The 26,072-nt window shown below is 45.6% G+C and overlaps 1 protein-coding gene across 4 annotated transcripts in view; it reads left to right on the forward strand.

Moving 5' to 3' along the window:
- Positions 1-26,072, forward strand: part of LOC144504574 (parkin coregulated gene protein homolog) — a 357,038-nt gene that overhangs the window by 309,396 nt on the left and 21,570 nt on the right. For 2 of the 4 annotated variants that reach the window (XM_078230135.1, XM_078230134.1), the window contains one exon: positions 6,877-6,918. The exons of the other annotated variants lie outside the window; for them this stretch is intronic. In XM_078230135.1, coding sequence (XP_078086261.1) covers positions 6,877-6,918 — 42 coding nt within the window. The remainder of the gene's footprint in view (positions 1-6,876; positions 6,919-26,072) is intronic. 4 annotated transcript variants of the gene reach the window in all.

Genomic DNA, 26,072 nt, shown 5'->3' on the forward strand with positions numbered 1-26,072 from the left:
ATGGCCCCACTAAGAGCGGTGGTGGGAGTGGGGGGAGGTGGGTCACATGGCTCCACTCAGAGCGGTGGGGGGGGAGTCGGTCAGATGGCTCCACTCAGATCGGTGGGAATGGGGTAGGAGGGTGGCGGTGGGGCAGGGGATGTGCAGGGGGGTGCAGGGGAAGGACAGGGGCTCCGCTGCCACTCTGCGTGTGATTGCTGAGGGGGAAGGGGATTCTGCTGCCACTCTGCATGTAATTGGTGAGGGGGAAAGGGAGGGTCTGCTGTCACTCTGCGTGTGATCGGTGGAGGTGAAGGGGGGTCCGCTGCCACTCTGCGTGTGATCGGTGGGGGGAAGGGGGGTCCGCTGCCACTCTGCGCGTGCTCAGTGGGGGATCTGCTGCCACTCTGTGTGTGATTGGTAGGGGGGGAAGGGGGTCTACTGCCACTCTGCGTGTGGGGGGGTAGGGGGGGATGAAGGGTTGAGGGGGTGGGGCAATGTCTGTGGAGGCCAGGGGGAGGCATTATCCAACCCGGGAGCGATGTGGCAGGGGAGCATTTTTCTATCTTTTTTACTGTGCATGCACGATTGGAAGCGCCGATCAAAGCTGCAGTGTTTGGGGTGCGTTAAGCCCTGCCCACAGGCTTCTGCAGCGCAATTCAGAATCACTGCTATTTTTTCAGCCGCAGTGTGTATCGGAGCGCCTGAGAATGGGTCTAAAAGTCGGATCTGAAACACTCCCAGTTTCAAGTCCACCCAGCACTTAGAATGAAAACGGTAAAATATGGCCCATAATCTGAATAGACATAGTAGATATATGACCTGTGACAGGTGAGAAGGTTTACAGGTTCTGGATTGGACAGACAGAATGGCCTGATGCCTACTGGACCATCCCTTCCATACTTTTGAGCTTTTCAGAGTTTTAAACTGAAGCAAGCAGAATCCATCTATCCTTTTCCCTTCATTCATGTTTTTTTCTTCCCAGGTGCCCAGTTATATAGTTCAGTTTTGGGGGCTGGTGAGTGTCTCATGCAAATCACTCAATTAATTATACCTTCCTGTTCAATTGTCCAATTACCAAACCCTTCTGGCCTTGCTCTCAATCCTGAGATAATCCGTGCTTTTCTATCGTAAGGACATTTTTAAACTTTGTCTTAGACATTTCATCAAGCTGAGCAATGCCTACACAAAGGCCAGCTTCTTTGTTGTGTCCTTGGTTAGATCACAGGCTCCCTGATGAAAACATAAATTTATCTCAACTGCTCTGTGATTGTGTCAGCTCTGGCAGGCTGGTGAAGAATTGTTATTAATTAGAGAGAGAGAACTATTTTAATAATGTTCAATTTGTAATTTGGTAGTTAGGCTCAATTTATAAAGCCATCATCTCTTACAAATGTGAACCAGCTATGTGGAACATATGAAGACATCTCAACCAGTTACCATTTTAAAACCTGCACCATTCTTGTACTAATTCAGTGGCTGGAAAATTACCAGCCCTTTCGTGACAAGTTGGGAAGTGGAGAGGCTGGCAAAATGACTTGGGAAGGCAACAGGAGCATGCTAATATTTTTCCACAGCTATGCCACTTTTCCAGAGGCAGGAAATCTGACAGATCAACCGCCCACTGGGAGACCAATTGAGCAACTTTTCCCCTAACTGAAGGCACTACTACCAAATGAGAGGACCTTCCAGTAAAACCTGGTGGCCTTTGAGTGAGCTTGTGGGAGAGGCTTTCCTTTTTGAGCACTCCATGGTCCATGGAGGAGCACTGGTGGCTCCAGCAACAATGTTTCAAGAAAACATTTTTCAAGGTCTGGTTCGTGAAACCAGAATTCTCCTGCCTGTGCGTACATCACATAGGAGCAGAAATCTGGGTCATTGTGTTCCACTTCCACAGGGAATGTAATAAGCTTGTGATAAAAACAGAAAATGCTGGAAAAACTCAGCAGGTCTGGCAGCATCTGTGGAGAGAGAAAAGAGAGTTAACTTTTTAAGTCCATATGACTTCTCCAGAGCCTTCATTGTTCAGTAATGAACTTGTGGCTTCTTTCAAATATCACTTCTGTCACTTGCTTGATGTATCTGTAAGTAATGCTGCCTGTGTCAGGTCCAGAAACATGGCTAAACTAATTTCTAACCCAGTATGTTTGAGGGTATGCTTCCTTGTAGAAGTCAATAAAAAAGACGCAAGTTGTTAATTTTATACATTATTAAAACCTATTGATGCCCGCGCCCCCACCATTAAAAATATTCATATTCAATGCTTAATCCTCTGAGAGAAGATCCATCACAATACCAAATTCTACCACCTGCGCCGCCAATAACCTAAATCCTCCACTCCACCAATTGCCAGGCCTGTCTGTCTGGCCTTAATGTCCCTAATTTGAAAGCTCCTGGCCTTTGAGGCCACCTCTCTTTGCAATTGCAGCCTCAGCATTGCTAGTGATGGTGCTGCTAGGTTGCTGAATTGCTGACACTTTGATTGGGCTGTTAACTCTTGGAGGTGGACCTCCTTAGTTGGGACAATGGTCATGGCAGCAGCCACCTAATTGGCACCACCCAGAATATACCTCCTTGGGTCCCGCTGTCAGCCAACTTCAGCCATCTGTACAAACATCAATTTAGTTTTTCTAAAAAAACCTGGTACTTGAAACACATGGGAATATCCCATTGATACTCAAACAAACATCATATTGACCTATAGTATGTTTCAGATTAAATATTGTACACAAAACCTTGCATTAACTCTAAAGATCCAAAATGTATTGTTACTATTTAGCTTAAACTGTTTAACATGTCAAAAACCTTTCAATTTAGTTTCATATTTGACTCTCACCTGTAATTCTTTTTTTAGATTGCTTTCAATTTTTCGAGTTCTAGAAAAGAAACCCAAAAACTGCTGACAGAATCTTTTGGAATGTACAGCTTCCCCCTTTTTTGGTTTCATTTTAATGGCTCTTGTCACACAATGCATTCCACAAGATTGACAAATAGGAAGGTGATGTAATCCACGGCACTTTGCCAGCACAAATATCTAAGCATCAACAGCAGGAGCCTGAGAATTGTGCTCGAATCAGAAACAAAGGAAGCTTGTCAGTGAGTGCTACCATCTTCTGAAAAGGGGCCCAGTTTTCTGGAGTGCCCAAAAATTACACCCCTCACTGAGTCCAACTGGACAGGCCTGATAGTCCATAATTTCAGAATTACAGATAGGTTAATTACTAAATCATCTCAATCTGCAGAAAGAGTATTAAAAACATGGCAGTTTTCTCGATTCAGGATTTTTAAGCCCAAGTTTCTGTAGTGAATCTATCTGGTACATTTCAATATTTAAATTGCTAGCTATCTGCAAATGGTCAAACTGAATTCCTGTGTATTTTGTGCTGGAAAGACACCTGAGGATTATGAAAGATACATTCACCAATCTTGTAATTCCAGCAGGCATTTTAAAGTGAACGCAGGTTAGAAAATTGGTGTTAATAATGTTGCAACTGTATCTCCAACCTATTATTTCTGCTAGAATCACGGGCTTGGTGAGTTTATTTTTAAATCTGTCCTTATACTTTCCTAGTTAGCTCCCTCCTCCTGCAGGCAGTGATTTATTCTGGGATATAGTTTAAAGAGGCATTGGCAGTGCTCCAGTGCCCTGCCGAAGTGTTTATTCATCATACATGATCCAACACAATAAGTGTCAGCAGGCTATTTAACTTCAAAGAGCCTTAAAGCCAGGCCTAATCCTATTCACACACTTTTATGTTTCCAGAACTTCCAATTTGATAGAAGAGTTTTGTTTTCAATGGGAATTGGCTGTGGACAGCGACAAAATACATTAAAATGGTGTATTGTAACTTTGTTTCTCTGGTGTTTTCTTGATAGCATCTTTCAGGATGTTCATTCTCCTAGAGAATGTGAATTTGGTATTGTGATGGATCTCCTCTCAGAGGATTAAGCATTGAATATGAATATTTTTAATGGTGGGGGCACGGGCATCAATATGTTTTAATAATTTATAAAATTAGCAACTTGCGTCTTTTTTATTGACTTCTACAAGGAAACATACCCTCAAACATACTTGGTTAGAAATTAGTTTAGCCATGTTTCTGGACCTGACACAGGCAGCATTACTTACAAATACATCAAGCAAGTGACAGAAGTGATATTTGAAAGAAGCCACAAGTTCATTACTGAACAATGAAGGCTCTGGAGAAGTCATATGGACTTAAAAAGTTAACTCTCTTCTCTCTCCACAGATGCTGCCAGACCTGCTGAGTTTTTCCAGCATTTTCTGTTTTTATCACAAGCTTATTACATTCCCTGTGGAAGTGGAACACAATGACCCAGATTTCTGCTCCTAGGTGGTGTATGCACAGGCAGGAGAATTCTGGGTTCCACGAACCTGACCTTGAAAAATGTTTGCCTGGACTTCCACTTTTTGATCCAGGATTTTGGCTAGAATAGCAACAGAGCAGGCTTACTTTTACCTGTGCCCATTAAGTGCTTATCACTTCTTAATCTTCCTCACCCTCCATTACATCTAGCTACTTCCCAAGGGTCTGCAGTTGAGGTTGAGGAGGCCTGCTGACTTCCATGCCTTGTTACCTGAAATGACTTTGGCGGGCATCCGCTGAGGGGCCTGGACCTTGAGGGCCCTGGCCTGCTTTCGGGCAGGAAGGGTATTGCAATGCTGTGCTCATCGATGTGTGGGGCTGGACATGTGTTGCTCACAGGAAGGGGGCACTCAGGCTGGACAACAGGGTCTCCTGGGCTGAAGGCCCCGGGCTGTGCACCAGATGATCCTCATTCCTTAGGATGCCCGATTGGTCCAGTGGCCCTTTGTGGGATAGGGGGGCAGCTGGAGTGAGTCCAGAAGCCCCACCATCTTCTGGCACAGACACTCCTGAACACCTACCAGTGCCTGTACCATGCAGTTGAAGTCCTGCACCATGGAGTTCATACCCTCAGACATGGAGGTCATGAGCTGAGGCATGGTGCGGACATCTCCTCCCATAGAGTGCAAGTCCTATGCCAAGGTCTCCACTGCGAACGCCAACCTTGTAGTGTTGACCTCAGTGCGCTGAAGTAATGAAACCATCTCCTTGGACATAAGGCAATGGGACTCCTGCAGTTGGCCTTGAATCTGAGGAGGGATGCTGTCATCTCTTCCCGAGGTTCACTACTCTGCCTTTTCAACTTCATCAGCTCTGGGACAACCGGACCCAGGGGCACATCATCAGGCAGGGGCCCAGCAGAGTCCTGGACTCCAGCATCCCTGGGACATCCCTGCTTACACCTGCTACAGATCTTCAGCTCCTGAAGTGCCCAGCAGTGAATGACCCAGAAGCCTGTCTATTTAATGATCCCACTGAGGTGTGGTTATCTGTGTGTAGGTGACAGCTGTTGCCCTTCTTCAGTGGAGCCTGAGGTGTCTCCCTTAGAACTGCATGCATCTAGTGGAACCAGGGAGCGTGAGGATGATCCAGCCTGCTCAATCACTTTGCCCGCAAGAGAAGAGAGAAGGAATTAGTACATTGCAGGGAATAAAGGAGGGAACATTGATTACTCACGTGAGATTTGAGGAATGACAGCATGTCTTGAGGATTATCACATTTGTCTGTTGCCCCCATTTCACTATCAGTGGATGCAAACTCTTCCTCCTCCCCTGCAGCTTGAGGGCTCTCCTCAAATGATGTGAGGGTTCTGAGCTCTGGCATTACTCCGGCAGGGCTCGCTTGCTCACACTTGTTGTGGTTGAATTTGTCCTGCAACAATACAGATAGGGAGAGTGTAGGCAGCAGTGTTGGCATTTAAAATGGTGATGAGATGTGGCAGGCGTGGGTCTTGAGTGGGGGCTGGAGTGTGAGGAGTATGGCAGTGAGTAGGGGGGTCATGGTGATTGGGGGGAGGAGGGCCTTCTTACAGGTGTTGGCAAAGGCTGAAGTGACTGGATGAGAGGTGAAGGTGGAAGTGGGAGGGGTGTGTGAGGGGGGTCCAGAAAATGACTACTTGAGGCTGACCTACCCTGGCTGAGTGCCGAAAATTGTTCATCTTCTTGTGGCACCGCTGCCCTGCCCTCTTCTGCAACAAGCTTGCACTCACCAGGGCTGCCACTGCATCCCAGGTGAGGGTGGTGACCTTGGTGGGAGGCTTATTCCTGGAGCAGGGGTAATGTGGATCTCGCTTCTGCTCCATTCCATCAAGGGGTCTGGTCAAGGTTCCCTCTGAGAAAGATGGTGTGGGCTTCCTGGCTGCCATCCCTGAAGTCGCTGTGCAACGAGTACTGGGGAGCCATTTTTATGCAGCTCCCCAGTGATTGGTGAGATTAAGTGGAGCCATGGTGGGTGAATCAGAGGGAGGCCACTGCGGGCGTGGCATTATTCTTGTGGCCATAAAAGTTTTGTTCACGAGACTCAAGATCCAGTTGGAAATTATGCCGGAGCTATCAGCGCAATTCACTCCATTTTTCTTGTCGGAACTGACACTGTTAAATTCTGGCAAGATCACCCACAATAACCTTCAAAATTTGGTGGAAGAGAGGACCTGCTCCTGCAGCAACCAAGAAGACCTGGATTCAAATTGTAGTTATGTTGAGCACAGCAAGATACCATCAGTGTTCTTGGATTTAGTGCAGAAAAGGGTTCAATGACCTGGTGTGTTCCAGAAAGTAGCCTGTCTCATTCACACAGAGCTCCAAGAGAAGGGTCATAACTGCATGACTCAGCTAAAGTGCAAGACATGGCACATACCTCTTCTTCAGCACTAAGGCTTGTATGTCTACGCATCTCAAGTAGATGCGCACAAGACACATGAATGAGCACTGTGATACACAAGGGCAGTGAAGAACGATTTCCTTCTATGCACTATATATCATGCTAACACAAATCTATGTTGTCATTACAGTTGAAAGGGTGAAGAATGACAGCCAGATGGCCCAGACTGAGGGTGAGTCAGCTTGACTGAGATGCATCAGTGCAGTGGAACAGATGACCATGGAGATTGCCAGGGTACCTGAACAACTGCTGTTGGTGATGGTAAATCACCGGTAGCAGATAATAAAGGTGATGTTGAAATCACCTTGGCACATAGCGGAGGTCATGCTGTCACTTTGCTAAGCACAATGGGATGTTGGCATGAGGGGGAGTGTAAGGATTGGGTTGTATCATGAGGGCAGCATGATTATGACTAAAGGCAGTGAGGTGTATCAGAGAATGCTTTCTCAATGAGAAGGGCTACATCCAAATAACTCCTTTTGTGTCTCTCACAGATCCCAGATTTGCTCCCTCACTTCCAGTTGCACACCTCACATAGAAATATAGAAACTAGAAGCAGGAGTAGGCCAGTCAGCTCTTCGAGCCTGCTCCACCATTCATTTTGATCATGGCTGATTATCGAATTCAATATCCTGATCCCCCCCCCCCCCCGTTTCTTCCCCCGTCCCCCCATATCCCTTGATCCCTTTAGCCCTAAGAGCCATATCTAATTTCTTATTGAAATCAGACAACGTTTTGGCCTCAGCTACATTCTGTGGTAATGAAATCCACATATTCACCACCCTGTGGGTGAAGAAATTTCTCCTCGGTCCTTATCCTCAAACTATGACCCGAGTACTGGACTCCCCACCATTAGGAACATTCTTTCTTAACCTAACCTGTTTAGCCCTTTTAGAATCTTTTAAGTTTCTATGAGATTTCCTCTCACTCTTCTAAACTCCAGTGAATATAATTCTAACTGACTTAGTCTCTCCTCATATTACAGACCTGCCAACCCAGGAATCAGCTTGGTAAACCTTTGCTGTACTCCCTCTATAGCAAGAACATCCTTCCTCAGATAAGGATACCAAAACTGCACACAATACTCTTGGTATGGCTTCACCAATGCCCTATACAATTGCAGCAAAACATTCCTATCCCTATACTCAAATCCTCTAGCTATGAAGGCTAACATACCATTTGCCTTCTTTACTGCCTGCTGTATTTGCATGCTTACTTTCAGCGACTGATGAACGAGGACTCCAAGGTCTCGTTGAGTCTCCACCTCTCTCAATTTACACCCATTCAAGTACTAATGTCTTCCTAGTATTGCTACCAAAGTGAATAACCTCACATGTATCCACATTATACTGCATCTGTCATGCACATGCCCACACACTCAGCCTGTCCAAATCATGCTGAAGCATCTTTGCATCCTCCTCACAGCTCACCCTTCCACCCAACTTTATATCATCTGCAAATTTGGAGATAATCCATTCAGCTCCCTCTTCCAAATCATTAATCCAAATCAGACCTGGCCAGAATATGCTTTGGGCATCAAAAGGAGGAAGAGGTGTTGGAGGAAGCATCGTCACATCTAACTAGTCCACATTCCGCCAAATCAGATACAAGCACTCTGAAGGGATATAGAGTGCATGTAGAGTCAGTGGCACAGGGTGTAAATCACTGCAGCAGAGTAAAAGAGGAAGTGTCAAAGTCAGAGACACCTGTGCACAGTTTCCTGAGGAGGAGGAAAAAGGTTACAATGATGCTCTGGTGGCAGGAACATGCAGCCTCAAGAGTGGCCTTTTGGGGCACAGTATTTAGATAATCAGCAGCAGATGTGTGGAAATCTCCAGTTTCCTGAGGCAATGGGAACTCTTCGACTGCAAATGGAAGAATCCATTGCTGTCATGAGCTTCGTATAGTTCTTGGAGATGGATGAGCTTTGACCATAAGAGACTGGTGGGCGAATCTAATGGAGTGACACATCGTCAAAACTTGGGAGTGGATTCAAGAGCAGCATCCGAGCCAGGAAAGGATGCAAACCTCTCTCACTAGCCTGGATCAGCTGCTCAGTGTGTCAGTGCTGACATCCATGCCCTAAACAAGGCAGTCACACCATTGGCAGACTCCATGAACAGATGCTGGGCAGCAGGTGCATCTTAAGCTCTTCACTGTAGTAATCTTACGCATTGGCCTAGGTGTAGAGATCACAGCTTGAGAGTCATGTATCGTGCTGGTACTATTGGGTTGTCTGCTGTACGTGCCACTTTGGTTGTGTTTGCATTCCAGGATGTGCTTTGTATGATAAGCAGAGGTATATGGGAGCCATGAACATTGCATATGGTGCCCACGTCAGAAACTGGGCCATTGGTCAGAATGGACGGTGTGCATGTTCTTTAAAAGAGATGTCATTGCACAGTCATGAGTTTCTTATGCATGAGATGTCTTATCTGCATGTATGCCACAACATATGATCCTATCAGTATGTATAAGGGTTGAGGTTTGACGTGTCACTGTTAGCATTGTGAGCATGGTTTGATATGGACAATTTGGTTGTATGGTTCCCTCATTTTAAACCATTGGTTACACCATATGAATGTGATTGAGTCCAACTCATTAATGTGTATTCTCTCTCTTGTGGGGGATGGGCAGTCCCTTGGGTAATTGTGGAGTCAATGTACACGGTACTTTAACTGGAAGCACCAGCGACTGGCTGATGGTAATTATGATATGTAAGGATTTGATGTGAATCCGTTTTGCTCAAGGGCCCATCTGGTGATGATATTCTCCTGGCTACATGCCTCCCAGCTGCTCTGCCATTGGCAGCCTCCTCATTCTCGTTCATTTCAGAATCTTCTGAAAGGACAGGGGCTTCCTCCTCCCCAGAGATTGCAGCTCTGCCCTTGGCATTGTCATCAATTTCTAGGCCCTCCACTGCACAATGTTGTGCAGCAAGCAGCATGATGAGCGCTTGAAATATCATAACATTCAAGGATATGTGATAAGTACTCGAAAATGGGATTAGCACAACTTTAATGGTAGTTATTGTCAGTGCAGATTTAATGAGCCAAAGGGCGTTTTCTGCTCTATGACTCTATAACTCTATATCACCCCTATTCTTAATACCCTTGATGGGCATATTGTAGTGCTCCAACTGAGCAATCGAGGCACATTTTTGAAATGCCAATTGCCTGCTCATTGGTACTCTTGATGACAACATGGCTGCTGTTTTGGTTATGCTCTACCTCCGTTTGTGAGCTCCTAAAAGACATCATTATTCAAGTTCTAGAACAATAGCTCTTGTCCCCTATGGTTCAGCTGAAATAGCTGAGGGAGTTGGGAACTCCTTCATATGAAGGAATTGTGGCAGTTGACAAGGAACCTTGCACACACATGAAGGAAGACCTTGTTATGGTCACAAACACCTGTACATTGATTGGAAGGATTTCCACTTGACAAAGGTGTCCACATTTTAAGTTGAGGCCTTCATGGCAATATGGGTGCAAAGGCCATGGTTCTCTGCGCCCGAGACCCACGTCTACAGGGATATTGATGTGATTCCCCCACATAAGCAAACAGGCAGCCTTAATGCAGATGTGTGCTGCTGACTGAGATTTACCATGATGTGGAGATGCCGGCGTTGGACTGGGGTAAACACAGTAAGAAGTTTAACAACACCAGGTTAAAGTCCAACAGGTTTATTTGGTAGCAAAAGCCACACAAGCTTTCGAGGCTCTGAGCCCCTTCTTCAGGTGAGTGGGAATTCTGTTCACAAACAGAACTTATAAGACACAGACTCAATTTACATGAATAATGGTTGGAATGCGAATACTTACAACTAATCCAGTCTTTAAGAAACAAAACAATGGGAGTGGAGAGAGCATCAAGACAGGCTAAAAAGATGTGTATTGTCTCCAGACAAGACAGCCAGTGAAACTCTGCAGGTCCACGCAACTGTGGGAGTTACAAATAGTGTGACATAAATTCTGATTCTAGGATCGCATGATAAAGACTCAGGAGGAAAAAAGCAGAAATATTTATGTGAAATAGTGTGACATAAACCCAATATCCCGGTTGAGGCCGTCCTTGTGTGTGCGGAACCTGGCTATCAGTTTCTGCTCCGCGACTCTGCGCTGTCGTGTGTCGCGAAGGCCGCCTTGGAGAACGCTTACCCGAATATCTGATATTCGGGTAAGCGTTCTCCAAGGCGGCCTTCGCGACACACGACAGCGCAGAGTCGCGGAGCAGAAACTGATAGCCAGGTTCCGCACACACAAGGACGGCCTCAACCGGGATATTGGGTTTGTGTCACACTATTTCACATAAATATTTCTGCTTTTTTCCTCCTGAGTCTTTATCATGCGATCCTAGAATCAGAATTTATGTCACACTATTTGTAACTCCCACAGTTGCGTGGACCTGCAGAGTTTCACTGGCTGTCTTGTCTGGAGACAATACACATCTTTTTAGCCTGTCTTGATGCTCTCTCCACTCCCATTGTTTTGTTTCTTAAAGACTGGATTAGTTGTAAGTATTCGCATTCCAACCATTATTCATGTAAATTGAGTCTGTGTCTTATAAGTTCTGTTTGTGAACAGAATTCCCACTCACCTGAAGAAGGGGCTCAGAGCCTCGAAAGCTTGTGTGGCTTTTGCTACCAAATAAACCTGTTGGACTTTAACCTGGTGTTGTTAAACTTCTTACTGAGATTTACCAGACAGGTCTCCCGATGATACCTCCAAAGATCCTGAGGCATAGAAGTTGAGAGAAATTATTGCCTTTACAGTCACTGGCTGTGCATTGGGGATCGATGGTTTGTGGCTCAAGTTGTTACTGGACCACCTGATATATGTCTGTCACCACCTAACAATCACCTTCGACACTGGCTCTCCGTCATATTGAGGTAGGATGTCTTAGGTCTGTACACCCTTTTTACAAAGTAGTGCCTGGGTTTCCTGCCTTTCTTCCTCCTCCCTGGTGCATGTACAGCAGCGACTTCCTCCTTATCTTCTGTCCTCCCACAGGCCTCCTGCTGTTCAAATTACTTGGTTCTTTGGCCTCGATACATAGTATCCCCATCTTCTATGTTCATTTGCATGAAGCACTAAGTGCCCTTCATAGATCATAGATCATAGAAATCATAGAAACCCTACAGTGCAGAAGGAGGCCATTCGGCCCATCGAGTCTGCACCGACCACAATCCCACCCAGGCCCTACCCCCACATATTTACCTGCTAATCCCTCTAACCTACGCATCTCAGGACTCTAAGGAGCAATTTTTAACCTGGCCAATCAACCTAACCCGCACATCTTTGGACTGTGGGAGGAAACCGGAGCACCCGGAGGAAACCCACGCAGACACGAGGAGAATGTGCAAACTCCACACAGACAGTGACCCGAGCCGGGAATCGAACCCGGGACCCTGGAGCTGTGAAGCAGCAGTGCTAACCACTGTGCTACCGTGGCTTCTCCAGTTTTTCCTGACACCTGGTTGCATGAATCAGTTAGCGCAAAAATAATTGCCCTACGCAATCAGGAGCCCACCCTACTACTCCCTTGTGTTAAGGGAAAAAAGTTGGCATTTGTTTTAAGGGATTGTGAATAAAATTTTAAGACACATTCCACAGGGGTATCCTAGCTCTCCAAAGAGATCTCCGGGCTATCTGAAGGTATGTGCTAAGTTGAGATCTGCTCTTACCAGGTCTATTTTTTATACATTGGGATCCACACTCCTCAGCTACCAAAATCAGGCTAGAGTGGAGGCGGACCTAAATGGCCTCCTTTAAACCCACATGCGTGAAATGCATCCCGCCCATGCAAAATTGGGAAATGCCATCTTTGGGGGTCAGGACTTCTGACTTTCAAGCAATTTGGCAATTTTAGCCACATCCATTGTGGTGAAAATCTGAGCCACAAATTGAGTGATCATTTGTACTCAGGAATTCCATGGGTATGGGGGTATGACCAATGTACTGGGAAACACAAATAGGCTGTTACACTGATAAGGTTCCTCTATAATGTGCATCAAACTGCAGTACAGATATAATTTGTAATCATATCTTACTGAATGATCACTGGCAGAAAGTATCACTTTGAAATCCACGATTTTGAGAGACACAGAGAGGCCTTTAAGTAAAAATGCTAGTGACTGTACACAGACATAAAAGTAAATTTTGTAACTAATTTTAAATATGCTATTGCAAAATATACATTTCCTATTTCTCCATTATGATGCAAAAAGATTTTAACATGAAAATTTTCACTTATGAATGTATGAAATGGGAGCTAAACATGGGTTTGTATTCGTTGGAATTTAGAAGGCTGAGGGGGGATCTTATAGATACCTATAAGATAATGAAGGGGCTGGATAGAGTAGAGATGGAGAGATTCTTTCCACTTAGAAAGGAAACCAGAACTAGAGGGCACAGCCTCAAAATAAAGGGGGGTCAGTTTAGGACAGAGTTGAGGAGGAACTTCTTCTCTCAGAGGGTGGTGAATCTCTGGAATTCTCTGCCCACTGAAGTGGTGGAGGCTACCTCGTTGAATATGTTTAAATCACGGATAGATGGATTCCTGATCGGTAAGGGAATTAGGGGTTATAGGGATCAGGCGGGTCAGTGGAACTGATCCACTTCAGATCAGCCATGGTCTTATTGAATGGCGGGGCAGGCTCGAGGGGCTAGATGGCCTACTCCTGCTCCTATTTCTTATGTTCTTATGTTCTAAACGAGACCATTTGACCCCTCAATCCTGCTCTGCCATTCAATAAGATCATTGCAGAGAAAAAATGGTGACAGGTGACCAAAGAAGTTTTCACCCTTTCTGTGTGATTTGTTTAATTGAGATTAGACACCATGAATAAATAATGGTTTTCTATCATTATAATAATTGTTCACCAAAAGGGAGAATGCGCATGTTGGATTAAGATAAAAGAAAACAGATGAAACTTCTGTTTTTATCAGTAATGAACAGAATTGCAAATTGTACATTCTGGAGTATTTTGAGCATCAATGTTGAAGGATAAGAGTGTGTTAGGGGAAACATACATAGTCCATTGACAAATGCGCATCTTTAGTGGAAGATGTCGAACAATGCTGCAGATGACACCTGCTTTCAAATTAAAGAATTGTAAGAGATATTTCTTCTTCTTCTTTATAATTATCCACAGTATGCATCCTTCTTCTAAGAGGTCCTACAGGTGGACAATTTACTCCAAGGCCTCTGACTATATCACTGAAGACAAATGCTCTAATGCTGGAGTAAGGTGTTATTATTTTTTTCTGGAGAAATGACTTGCATCCATACTGAAAACATAGGGCCAGATTTCCATGGAGGAGGCTGAAAGGTCAAGTTGGGAAACTACCTGACTCAGCAGATCTCAGCCTTTTAAAAGAGCCTTGCTTGCCATATTTTTGCTCCAGGGAGGCAGGGGAAGAATTCATGGTTCTGGACTTAGACCTGAGAAATCAGCAGAGGCAGACAAATTGCAAGGCTTAAAGCCTGCTTCCATTTACTGGGTAATCAGCCCAGTTGTAGTGATGACTACAAGAGGGCGGCACAATGGTTAGCACTGCTCCCTCACAGCACCAGGGACCCAGGTTCAATTCAGGCCCGGGGTGACTGTATGGAGTTTGCATGTTTTCCCCGTGTCTGCATGGGTTTTCTCCAGGTGCTCCGGTTTTCTCCCGCACTTCAAAGATGTGCAGGTTAGGTTGATTGGCCACGCTAAATTGCCCCTTAGTATCGGGGGATTCGCAGGGTAAAATGCTTGTGGTTATAGGAATAGGGCCCGGATGGGATTGTTGCCGGTGCAGGCTCAGTGGGCCGAATAGTGGTCTTCTGCACTGTAGGGATTCTATAATTCTAAGAATGTCAGGCCCTCAACTCCTCACCATTTACCCCCTCCATACCTCACATGCCTTCCATTCCCCTCATATGTCTCATGCCCCACGTACTCCCTCCATGACCACTCATACCTCTCCTGTATCATCCTCCATAGTCATTTCACCAGCATCCACCATGGACACACCATTGGGCAAATTTTTGTTCCACCCGTCACAGGAATCGTAGTGGGCAAGGGGCAGACCATGGAAAGGTCCGTTAACTTCGGACGGGATTTTTCGGTTTCGGGGCGAGCGTGGCCGGAAAATCCTGCCCATATCCTTGAAGTGAGCATTAAAATTAAATTAAACTCATGACATCTAAAAGAGCTGTCATTCAAACAAACTTCATATGAGAAAACACCCATTCAAAATTAAATCTCCTCAGGTGATCAATCTATTGTAAAAATAAACATCTATTCAGGATCCACATCAAAATAGATAATCCTTTCAGAACATCTTAAAACTGTCAGTCAAACTGTCTGAACAGCTCTTTGCTGAGATAGGTGGTTCTGTAGCTTTTAAAACTCAGTCAAGCATTCATGACGGGTTTAATTGTCATAATAAACTATTACAACTCACAAACATAAAACTTATTGAAACTGCAAAAACAGATGACTATGGTTTATTCTGAGCTACACCAGATGGGTTATCAGTCAATGCACTCTAAGAGCAGTTATCTGTTTCTTTTCTCTAAGCAAAAGCTGCAGGGCAATTTTTTTTTCGATTTTTAAAGGTTGTGAGCATTTAAATCACTTCAGAACATGACACTTAGAATTCCCAAGCATTGTTTTATTAACTTTTGAATTAATAATAGCACTTTTCCCAATGGCTACTCAATACTTACACATTGCTGATCAATTTATCTTTACAATCAGAGTCTTGGGTCCAGAGTTTCATAACTCTGTTGGTAGTGGAAAGGAGGCAGCCAGGACACAGATGCGAAGTCCCAACTCCATTTTTCAATGGCATGGGAAAGGAGACAGGGCATATTTCACATGCAAATTCAAAGAAACGTTGGAGGAGCCATTACTTATACTGGGGGGAAAAAATCAGATCCATTTCCATTATTCCTGACACTGCAGTGAAGGATTTGGGTGTCACATCCTTAGTGAGGTGTCGTGAACACTCTTGGACAGTAAAGAGTTGGTGGGGAAACTTCATGCAAAGTTATCCCAAACTGCTAATAAATAGTATGGTTAAGTCACCGGGACATCACTGACATTCACAGTCAAGGGAAGGAAAGTGAGAGGGGGGAATAGTACTGGATAACCTCAGGCACTGCAGCAATACCTGGCAACAAAATGGGCACCAGGCAATCCTGCCAGGCTGTCACAGAAATTTTATTTCTCTGAAGGAGGAGGCCATTTATAAAATGGTGCAGCTCCCTCATACACCTAGGCCACTGAGGCAGAAGGACAATGGCAGGAGCATGATGGAAGAGCAAGGATCCCCAGGTAGCAGGAGGTAGAGGCTCGAAAGGCATAACCAATATAGAGTTTATGGCAGTGCTTAAGCACAGTGTGTATGGTGTTAGGTGCAGGTACCTGGACATATTGAAGCACTAGTGTCGGAGAAGACTGTCTATGTCCAGACATATGGAGTGCGATTTTCCAAGCCCATTGCGCTGCTTGAGTAGTGCAGCGACCCAGGAAATGTCAGTGGGGGGGGGGGGGGGTGGCGGGGGCGGGGGGGGGGGGGGGGGGGGGCTGTACCAGGAATCGCAACTGGAATCCAGCCAATCGTGACTTTCCTGAGCCATTTTATATGACGTAATCAGCCTCATGCTGGGAAACAGTGCAAGGCTGATTACCATATTGAAATTGACATTTCAATATCATTAGTGAGCCCAGGATTGCTTTATCCGGGTTTAGTAATATTTCTCCCCCCTCCACCCCGAGCAGGAGAGGTTCCCACCAGTGGGGATTAAAGCTGGTCCCCATCAACAGGGGCCAGGCGTGATGACCACGATGGTGGGGATCTGCGTGGTCCATCGGGTGTGGGGGCGCGCGGGGGGGGGGGCGGTGGGCACGTTCCATCAGGCAGGGGGAAGAGGTTGGCAATTATGGGGGTGGGGGGAGGTTGGGGAATACATTGGGAGGCCTTCAATTTGGGGGGCGCCAGTGCGCATGCACCGATCTCCCTACTGACAGATCAGTGCATACGCAGTGCCCCGCTCAGCACGCTGATGTCAGCCTCTCAGGCCAGATTAGCCCCCCACCCCGGCCTCTTACCGGCATGAATCCCTCAGCAGACTCTGTGAAGCACAGAGTGCCGGAAATTCATCAGACTAAGTACACCCAAAAAATGGGCAGGAAAATCTTCTGTTTTCCGCCTGTTGGGCGCTTAGTTTCTTTTTGGGAAAGTCATTCCCATGGTCACAGACATCTATGCCATCATGTAGGAAGAATTGGCATCTCACACAGCCAATAGGCCCTGCCAGTAGCAATCAAGACTATGGTAGCCCCAATTCATTTTATGGCCTGTTTCTTCCCAGGCTCTGCTGCAGATATGTACGTCATTGCACAATCACAGTTAAGGATGACCTGTTTGTGTGGGAGGCAGACTTTGTAGCCTTCACCACAGATGCAGACACCCTGATGCAGAGGGCAATGTGCTTCGCCACAACAGACAATTTTCCTCAGGTGGAAGGAGTGATCATTTGTACACATGAGGCCATCAGGGCCCACAGCAACTGAGCTGAGAGATTCATGAATCAGACGGTTTTCCATTCTATCAATACACAGGTGATATGACACTACAGGCAGAGATTCCGGTACATGTATGCTCATTTCACAGATGGTTGTCATGATGCCTTCATCCTGCGTGAGTCATGCTTGACTCAATTATTCCACTCCATTCCCCAGGTGTGTGGCTGGCTACTTGATGACAAGGCTAATCTTTAAGGAGGAGGTTCCTTCCTCCTCTGAGAATCCCACAGAATGAGGCATTACAATGTGAGCCATATTCAGACATGAACAATCATCAGACAGGCAATTGAACTGTTGACGATGTACTTTTGATGCCTTGACCACTCTAGAGGAGATCTGCAACATTCATCTACCAGGGTCTCCAAGATTGTAGTTACAGAGAAAATGGTGCACCATGAAGGGACAGTTGCCGAAGAAGGGCCCATGTCATCAGAGGAGAAGGGAGAAGAGAGGTCGGGGACCTCGAGGGTGAGACATTGGAAGTGGAGTGTGATGAGGCAAGGATTGGTGGACACCATGTTTGGTTGTCTTTGGTAGGTTCCATCAAAATTGTTGCCAGAGACCTCCTAGTACAGTGATGATTCACCTGAGTGACCATGAGTTCACAGCACATGCTTGGCAAGGAACGAAGCTTGAACCTTCAAATGGAGGACATCCATACCAACATCCTTCACATTCCTGAGGTAGACTGCAGTCCACAGTTTCAGTTGGACCAATAAGAACTTTATTTTGCCTTTGATGATGTTGGATCAACCTGCCTGCTAAATGAATGAACATTGAGAACTGTTGGAACAAATAGTGCATGTTTTTACAGTGAGCATCAAAAATTATAATTGCGATGAATGGCGATCTCCATAGCAATCAATTCAGTGTTTATAGCAACTGAGACACCTTGTGAAAGTGCACACTCATACACAATGCTCCCTGTGTTGCCTTGGAGGAGGTAGAGGCAGGCTACTCATCTCTATAGCTCTCTGACTTTGAGAAATTTGGTGGTTGGCCTCATCATGCAGGGGTCCCTCCTGTGACTGCATTCCCTGCCAAAGGAGTCACGATCCCCACAGCACACATGCTGGCTCTGTCAAAGGGCTGGGGAAGTAGTGGATGATGCGGCTGCCAAAAGCAGTTCAGGACCTTTGTCCTTCTCCTTGATTTTGTCAGTCCTGCGTAGGCTTTCAGGAGGCTGTGACGATCTCAGCTGCTGAGACACAGCTGCTATCCCCTCCAGCCACTGTTGGGTCACCAGCGCAAATGTCCTGTTTTGATTCCGCAGTTCCTTCCATAATCCAGGGAGATCGATGCTCATGTTATAAATGGACTGGTCCCGGCACTGAGTGTATCTTGTACCCTCTGCAGAATGTCACATTGCTTATGCATGCACTTCTTGCTCCCATCGAAACTAGAAAGGTTACGGTGCAAAAAGAGGCTATTCAACTCATTGCGTCTGCATCTACCAAAAAAAGAGAAAAATTAAACTAGCTGCTCATTTTAATACATTTTCCTGCACTTGGTCTGTAACCATGTAGGCTGCAGTACTTCAGCTGCAGATTCAGTAACTTTTAAATGACTTGAGCATTTCAGCCTCAACTACCAACTTAGGCAGTGAATTCCAGATGCCCACCATCCTTTGGGTGAAAAATTGTTCCTCATATCCTCTCTGATCCTTCTATCAATCTCCTTCAATCTGTGCTTCTTGGTAATTGATTGCTCAGCTTGGGGAAAGAAGTCTTTCCTGTCAACCCTGTCTAGGCCCCTCATAACTTTGCACACCTCAATTAGTTCACCCATTTGCCTCTGTTCTAATCGTTCATCATAGCTGCAATTTTCAAGCCCTGGTAACATTCTTGTAAATCTCCTTTGCATTCCATAGCAATGATGTCCTTCCTGTGATGTGGTGACCATAACGGTATATAAAATTCCAGCTGTGGTATAACTAGCCTCTTGTACAGTTCCATCCACCCCTGCTTTTGTATTCAGTACCTTGCCCAGTGAAAGAAAGCATTCCATATGCTTTCTTGACCACCTTGTCCACCTGTCCTGCCATCTTCAAGGACCTGTGGACATGCACTCCAGGGTCTCTCACTTCATCAACACCTCTCAATATCTTCCTGTTTACTGAGTATTCACATGTGGCTCTCCATGAGGTTTGCCATTCTCTCAAGGGAAGAATTTATGTGCTCAAACCCCAGAGATGTAAGCGAGCTCATCTGTACCATGGATTCTTCCACTCACAGAGCATGAGCTTGCATTAACTCAGGGACCTTGGCCAGGTGTCTGCACATCTGCTATTGTCGTTCCAAGCAGTGAACCCCAACAGTGACTCCTAAGGCCCATTCTCAGTGCATGCCAAAAGCCTCATTGTGATCGGTCTGCCTTCTCCAAAGGGAGCTGTTCTCAAATGCAGAAGGCCATGGAAGGGATTGATGCACTAAATTTCAGGTGCACCTTTGTTTAATTGAGGTGCTCACAATCATTGCAATCTCCAGCCATGCTTGTTGTGTTATTGCTAGGGAGAGCTTTCTGCCTGTCAAAAACAGGATATCCCACTTGCAACTGATTGGCTGCACCAGGAGCTGCAGATCCTGGTCACTGAATCTTGAGGCATTTGCTGTCTGGCTCCCCATTGATGGTCTCCTCTGTGACATTCTAGCATGGCAACCAATAGAGTAGAACATGGGTCATTATACATGCTTGAAACATTAGAAAGTCATAATGTATGAGTCTGGTTTGATAATGGGGCAACATAAGTGAGTAGGATGCTAACAACTGGTGCTGTGCTAGATGTGTGCAGATTGGGTGACTTGTCATTGCTGATTGCATGGCAGCATGGCAAGAATGGATATTGAGCGGCCATGTTCCAGTGGTCCATTGGACTCTGAGGTGCGCAGGAGCATGACAGCCTTGTAAGATGCCAGATGGTTTGAGGTGCCAAGATTTGGCAGATTTCATAGAATCCCATAGAATCCCTCCCGTGCAGAAGGAGGCCATTCGGCCCATCAAGTCTGCACCGACCACAATCCCACCCAGGCCCTACCCCCACATATTTACCCGCTAATCCCTCTAACCTACGCATTTTAGGATTCTAAGGGGCAATTTTTAACCTGGCCAATCAACCTAACCCGCACATCTTTGGACTGTGGGAGGAAACCGGAGCACCTGGAGGAAACCCTCGCAGACACGAGGAGAACGTGCAAACTCCACACAGACAGTGACCCGATCCGGGAATCGAACCCGGGACCCTGGAGCTGTGAAGCAGCAGTGCTAACCACTGCGCTACCATGCCACCCTATTTGTTTTACACCTCCGGCGAACTGCTAGGATTAAGGGTCTTACAATTGAAGGCAGCGTGCAAAGAGCATACCCTAAACTGCATTATTGATCACAGTTGATGCAGAGTACAGACACTTGATAGGAGAGCAGGGACAAGTGCTAGCAGTGGGTTCATGCTGTTTGTGGCAGTCTCATGAGAAATAAAAGCAGGTAGCAAGGGATTTGCAGCTTTCATTGGGTAGGCTCATGCTGGCCTAACTTTTACCACAGTTAAAAATCTGTTGGCCATCATGTATCGTGAGAGAAAAGTTCACTACTTGCATGACGAGGGTTAGTGATAACTTCACAGTACTGGAAAGGGAGAGCAAAATAAGAATGCAAAAGACAAAAATTGAATCTTGTAAAAGCTTCTATAGGTATGTAAGAATGAAGCATTTGGCTAAGACAAATGTGGGTCCATTACCGGCAGAATCAGAAGAATTCAGTATAGAGAACAGAGAAATGGCAGAGAAGCTAAATGTAACTGTTTTCATTAAGGAAGATATAGAAAATCTCCAAGATGTAGAGATCCAGGGACTAGGGAGAATGTGGAGTTGAAGGAAATTAGTATAAGTAAGAAGTTTGCATTGGAGAAATTAATGAGAGTGAAAGTTGATAAGTTTCTGGGACCTGATATTCAATAATCCACAGTATTAAAAGAGGTTGCTATTGAGATAATGGATGCATTGATGATCATCTTCCAAAATTCTATAGATTGGCAAGTAGAAAATGTCACCCCACTATTTAAAAAGGGAAGGAGAAAGAAAACAGGAAACTACAGACCTGTTACCCTTACATCAGTAGTAGGGAAAAACTAGAATCTATTATAAAGGATGTGATAATGGGACATTTGAACAATCATGATCTGATTGGTATAAAGGCAAAATATTGCAGATGCTGGAATCTGAAACAAAAACTGAAAATTCTGGGGAAACTCAGCAGCTCTGACAGCATCTGTGGAGAGAGAGAATAGAGCTAACGTTTCAAGTCTGGATGACCCTTCGTCAGAGCATGATCTGACTGGGCATAGTCAGCATGGATTTATGAATGGGAAATCGTATTTGAGGTATTTGAGGATGTTACAATTGACAAAGGAGAGTCGACAGACTTGATGGCTGTGATTTTCTGGCCATTCACGCCCTGCTGCTGCCACTGCAAGTGAGGATGGAGAATTTGGCGCTCAGCCAAATCTTTGTTCACTGCAGCAGGGCCAGAAAACCCTGCTGGCATGAACGGCCGGAAAATTCCGCCCAGTATATTTGGATTTTCAGAAGGCTTTTGATAAAGTCCCTACGGGAGGTTGATTAAAATAAAAGCACAGGTATTAGGAAGCAATATACTGGCATGGATTCAGGATTGGCTAACAGGCAGAAAACAGCAAGTAGGAATAAATGGATCATTCTCACTTTGGCAGGCTGTGGCTAGTGGAGTATTGTAAGGATCAGTGCTTGGGGCCCCAGCCATTCACAATAGATATCAATGATTTAGATGTGGGGGATCAAATGAAATATTTCTAAGTTTGCGGAAGATACAAAACTAGATGGGAATGTGTATTGTGAGGAAGATGTAACGTGGCTAAAGGAGGATTTGGACAGACTTACTGAGTGGGCAAGATCATGGCAGATGGAATATAATGTGGAAAAATATGAGGTAATCCACTTTGGTAGAAAGAACAGATGTGCAGAATATTTCCTAAATAGAAAAAAATAGAATGTGTAGATGTATAAAGGGACCTTGTCCTTATCCATAAGTCACTCAAGGCTAACATGCTGGTGCAGCAAGCTATTAGGAAGGTCAATAGAATATTAGTCTTTATCGCAAGAGGATTTGAGTACAGGAGTGGTGAGGTCTTGCTTCAATTATATAGGAGTTTGGTTATACTGCACCTGGAGTACTGTGTGCAGTTTTGGTCCCCTTAATTCATGAAGGATATTATTGCCATAGAGAGAGTGCAACAAAGGTTCACCAGACTTGTTCTAGGGATGGTGGGACTGTCTTATGACGAGAGATTGGGCCTAATGTTTTGAAGAATGAGAGATGATCTCATTGAAACCGACAAAATACTTAAAGAAATTTTTCACACAGAGGGTGGTGGGCGAGTGGAATCGGCTGCCGTCAGTGGTGGTGGAGGCAAACTCAATAAAGTCTTTTAAGAGACTCTTGGATGAGTACATGGGACTTAATAGGATGGAGGGTTATAGGTAGGCCTAAATGGTAGGGATATGTTCGGCACAACTTGTGGGGACGAAGGGCCTGTTTTGTGCTGTAGTTTTCTATGTTTCTATGTCTATGTTTCTAAATAGACTGAGCAGATGCAGGTAAGATGTTTTCCTTGGTTGGGCAGTCTAGAACCATAGAACATATAGAACATAGAACAGTACAGCACAGAACAGGCCCTTCGGCCCACGATGTTGTGCCGACCTTCATCTGAAACCAAGATCAAGCTATCCCACTCCCTACCATCCTGGTGTGTTCCATGTGCCTATCCAATAACCGCTTAAATGTTCCTAAAGTGTCTGACTCCACTATCACTGCAGGCAGTCCATTCCACACCCCAACCACTCTCTGCGTGAAGAACCTACCTCTGATATCCTTCCTATATCTCCCACCATGAACCCTATAGTTATGCCCCCTTGTAATAGCTCCATCCACCCGAGGAAATAGTCTTTGAACGTTCACTCGATCTATCCCCTTCATCATTTTATAAACCTCTATTAAGTCTCCCCTCAATCTCCTCCGCTCCAGAGAGAACAGCCCCAGCTCCCTCAACCTTTCCTCATAAGACCGACACTCCAAACCAGGCAGCATCCTGGTAAATCTCCTCTGCACTCTTTCCAGCGCTTCCACATCCTTCTTATAGTGAGGTGACCAGAACTGCACGCAATATTCCAAATGCGGTCTCACCAAGGTCCTGTACAGTTGCAGCATAACCCCACGGCTCTTAAACTCCAACCCCCTGTTAATAAAAGCTAACACACTATATGCCTTCTTCACAGCTCTATCCACTTGAGTGGCAACCTTTAGAGATCTGTGGATATGGACCCCAAGATCTCTCTGTTCCTCCACAGTCTTCAGAACCCTACCTTTGACCCTGTAATCCACATTTAAATTTGTCCTACCAAAATGAATCACCTCACATTTATCAGGGTTAAACTCCATTTGCCATTTTTCAGCCCAGCTTTGCATCCTATCTATGTCTCTTTGCAGCCTACAACAGCCCTCCACCTCATCCACTACTCCACCAATCTTGGTGTCATCAGCAAATTTACTGATCCACCCTTCAGCCCCCTCCTGTAAGTCATTAATAAAAATCACAAAGAGCAGAGGACCAAGCACCGATCCCTGCGGCACTCCGCTAGCAACCTGCCTCCAGTCCGAAAATTTTCCATCCACCACCACCCTCTGTCTTCGATCAGATAGCCAGTTACCTATCCAATCGGCCAACTTTCCCTCTATCCCACACCTCCTTACTTTCATCATAAGCCGACCATGGGGGTCCTTATCAAACGCCTTACTAAAATCCATGTATATGACATCAACCGCCCTACCTTCATCAACACACCTAGTTACCTCCTCAAAAAATTCTATCAAATTTGTGAGGCACGATTTGCCCTTCACAAATCCGTGCTGACTATCCCGGATTAATCCGCATCTTTCTAAATGGTCGTAAATCCCATCCCTAAGGACCTTTTCCATCAATTTACCAACCACCGAAGTCAGACTAACCGGTCTATAATTACCAGGATCATTTCTATTCCCTTTCTTAAACAGAGGAACAACATTTGCCACTCTCCAGTCCTCTGGCACCATCCCCGTGGACAGCGAGGACCCAAAGATCAAAGCCAAAGGCTCTGCAATCTCATCCCTCGCCTCCCAAAGAATCCTAGGATACATTTCATCAGGCCCAGGGGACTTATCGACCTTCAGTTTATTCAAAACTGCCAATACATCCTCCCTCCGAACATCTATTTCCTCCAGCCTATTAGCCTGTAACACCTTCTCTTCCTGAAAAACATGGCCCCTCTCCTTGGTGAACACTGAAGAAAAGTATTCATTCATCACCTTGCCTATCTCTACTGATTCCATACACAAGTTCCCACTACTGTCCTTGACCGGCCCTAACCTCACCCTGGTCATTCTTTTATTCCTCACATAAGAGTAAAAAGCCTTGGGGTTTTCCTTGATCCGACCCGCCAAGGACTTCTCATGTCCCCTCCTAGCTCTCCTCAGCCCCTTTTTCAGCTCATTCCTTGCTAACTTGTAACCCTCAATCGAGCCATCTGAACCTTGTTTCCTCATCCCTACATAAGCTTCCCTCTTCCTTTTCACAAGACATTCCACCTCTTTTGTGAACCACGGTTCCCTCACTCGGCCATTTCCTCCCTGCCTGACAGGGACATACCTATCAAGGACACCCAGTATTTGTTCCTTGAAAAAGTTCCACTTTTCATCAGTGCCTTTCCCTGACAGTTTCTGTTCCCATCTTATGCCCCCTAATTCTTGCCTAATCGCAACATAATTACCTCTCCCCCAATTGTAAGCCTTGCCCTGCCGTCCGGCCCTATCCCTCTCCATTGCAATAACAAAAGACACAGAATTGTGGTCACTATCTCCAAAGTTCTCTCCCACAACCAAATCTAACACTTGGCCCGGTTCATTTCCCAGTACCAAATCCAATGTGGCCCCACCCCTTGTCGGCCTATCCACATATTGTGTCAGGAAACCCTCCTGCACACACTGCACAAAAAGTGCCCCATCCAAACTATTTGACCTACAAAGGTTCCAATCAATATTTGGAAAGTTAAAGTCCCCCATGACAACTACCCTGTGACCCCCACACGTATCCATAATCTGCTTAGCAATTTCTTCCTCCACATCTCTATTACTATTTGGGGGCCTATAGTAAACTCCTAACAACGTGACCGCTCCTTTCCTGTTTCTAACTGCAGCCCATATTACCTCAGTGTGCATATCCCCCTCAAAGTGCTTTTCCGCAGCCGTTAAACTATCCTTGATTAACAATGCTACTCCTCCACCTCTTTTACCAGCTTCCCTACACTTAGTGAAACATCTATAGCCCGGAACGTCCAACAACCATTCCTGTCCTTGTTCTACCCACGTCTCCGTAATGGCCACAACATCGTAGTCCCAAGTAGCAATCCACGCCCCAAGTTCATCCACCTTGTTCTGGATGCTCCTTGCATTGAAGTAGACACACTTCAACCCACCTTCCTGTCTACCGGTACCCACCCTTGACCTTGATACCTTCCCCAATACCTCACCACCCTCAACACTGACTTCCGGACTACAACTCCTTTTCCCACTCCCCTGACAAATTAGTTTAAATCCCCCTGAAGAGCCGTAGCAAATTTCCCTCCCAGGATATTGGTGCCCCTCTGGTTCAGGTGCACCCCGTCCTGTTTGTAGAGGTCCCACCTTCC

This window comes from Mustelus asterias, chromosome 15 (assembly GCF_964213995.1).
Source record: "Mustelus asterias chromosome 15, sMusAst1.hap1.1, whole genome shotgun sequence".
In the NCBI taxonomy this organism is placed as follows: domain Eukaryota; kingdom Metazoa; phylum Chordata; class Chondrichthyes; order Carcharhiniformes; family Triakidae; genus Mustelus; species Mustelus asterias.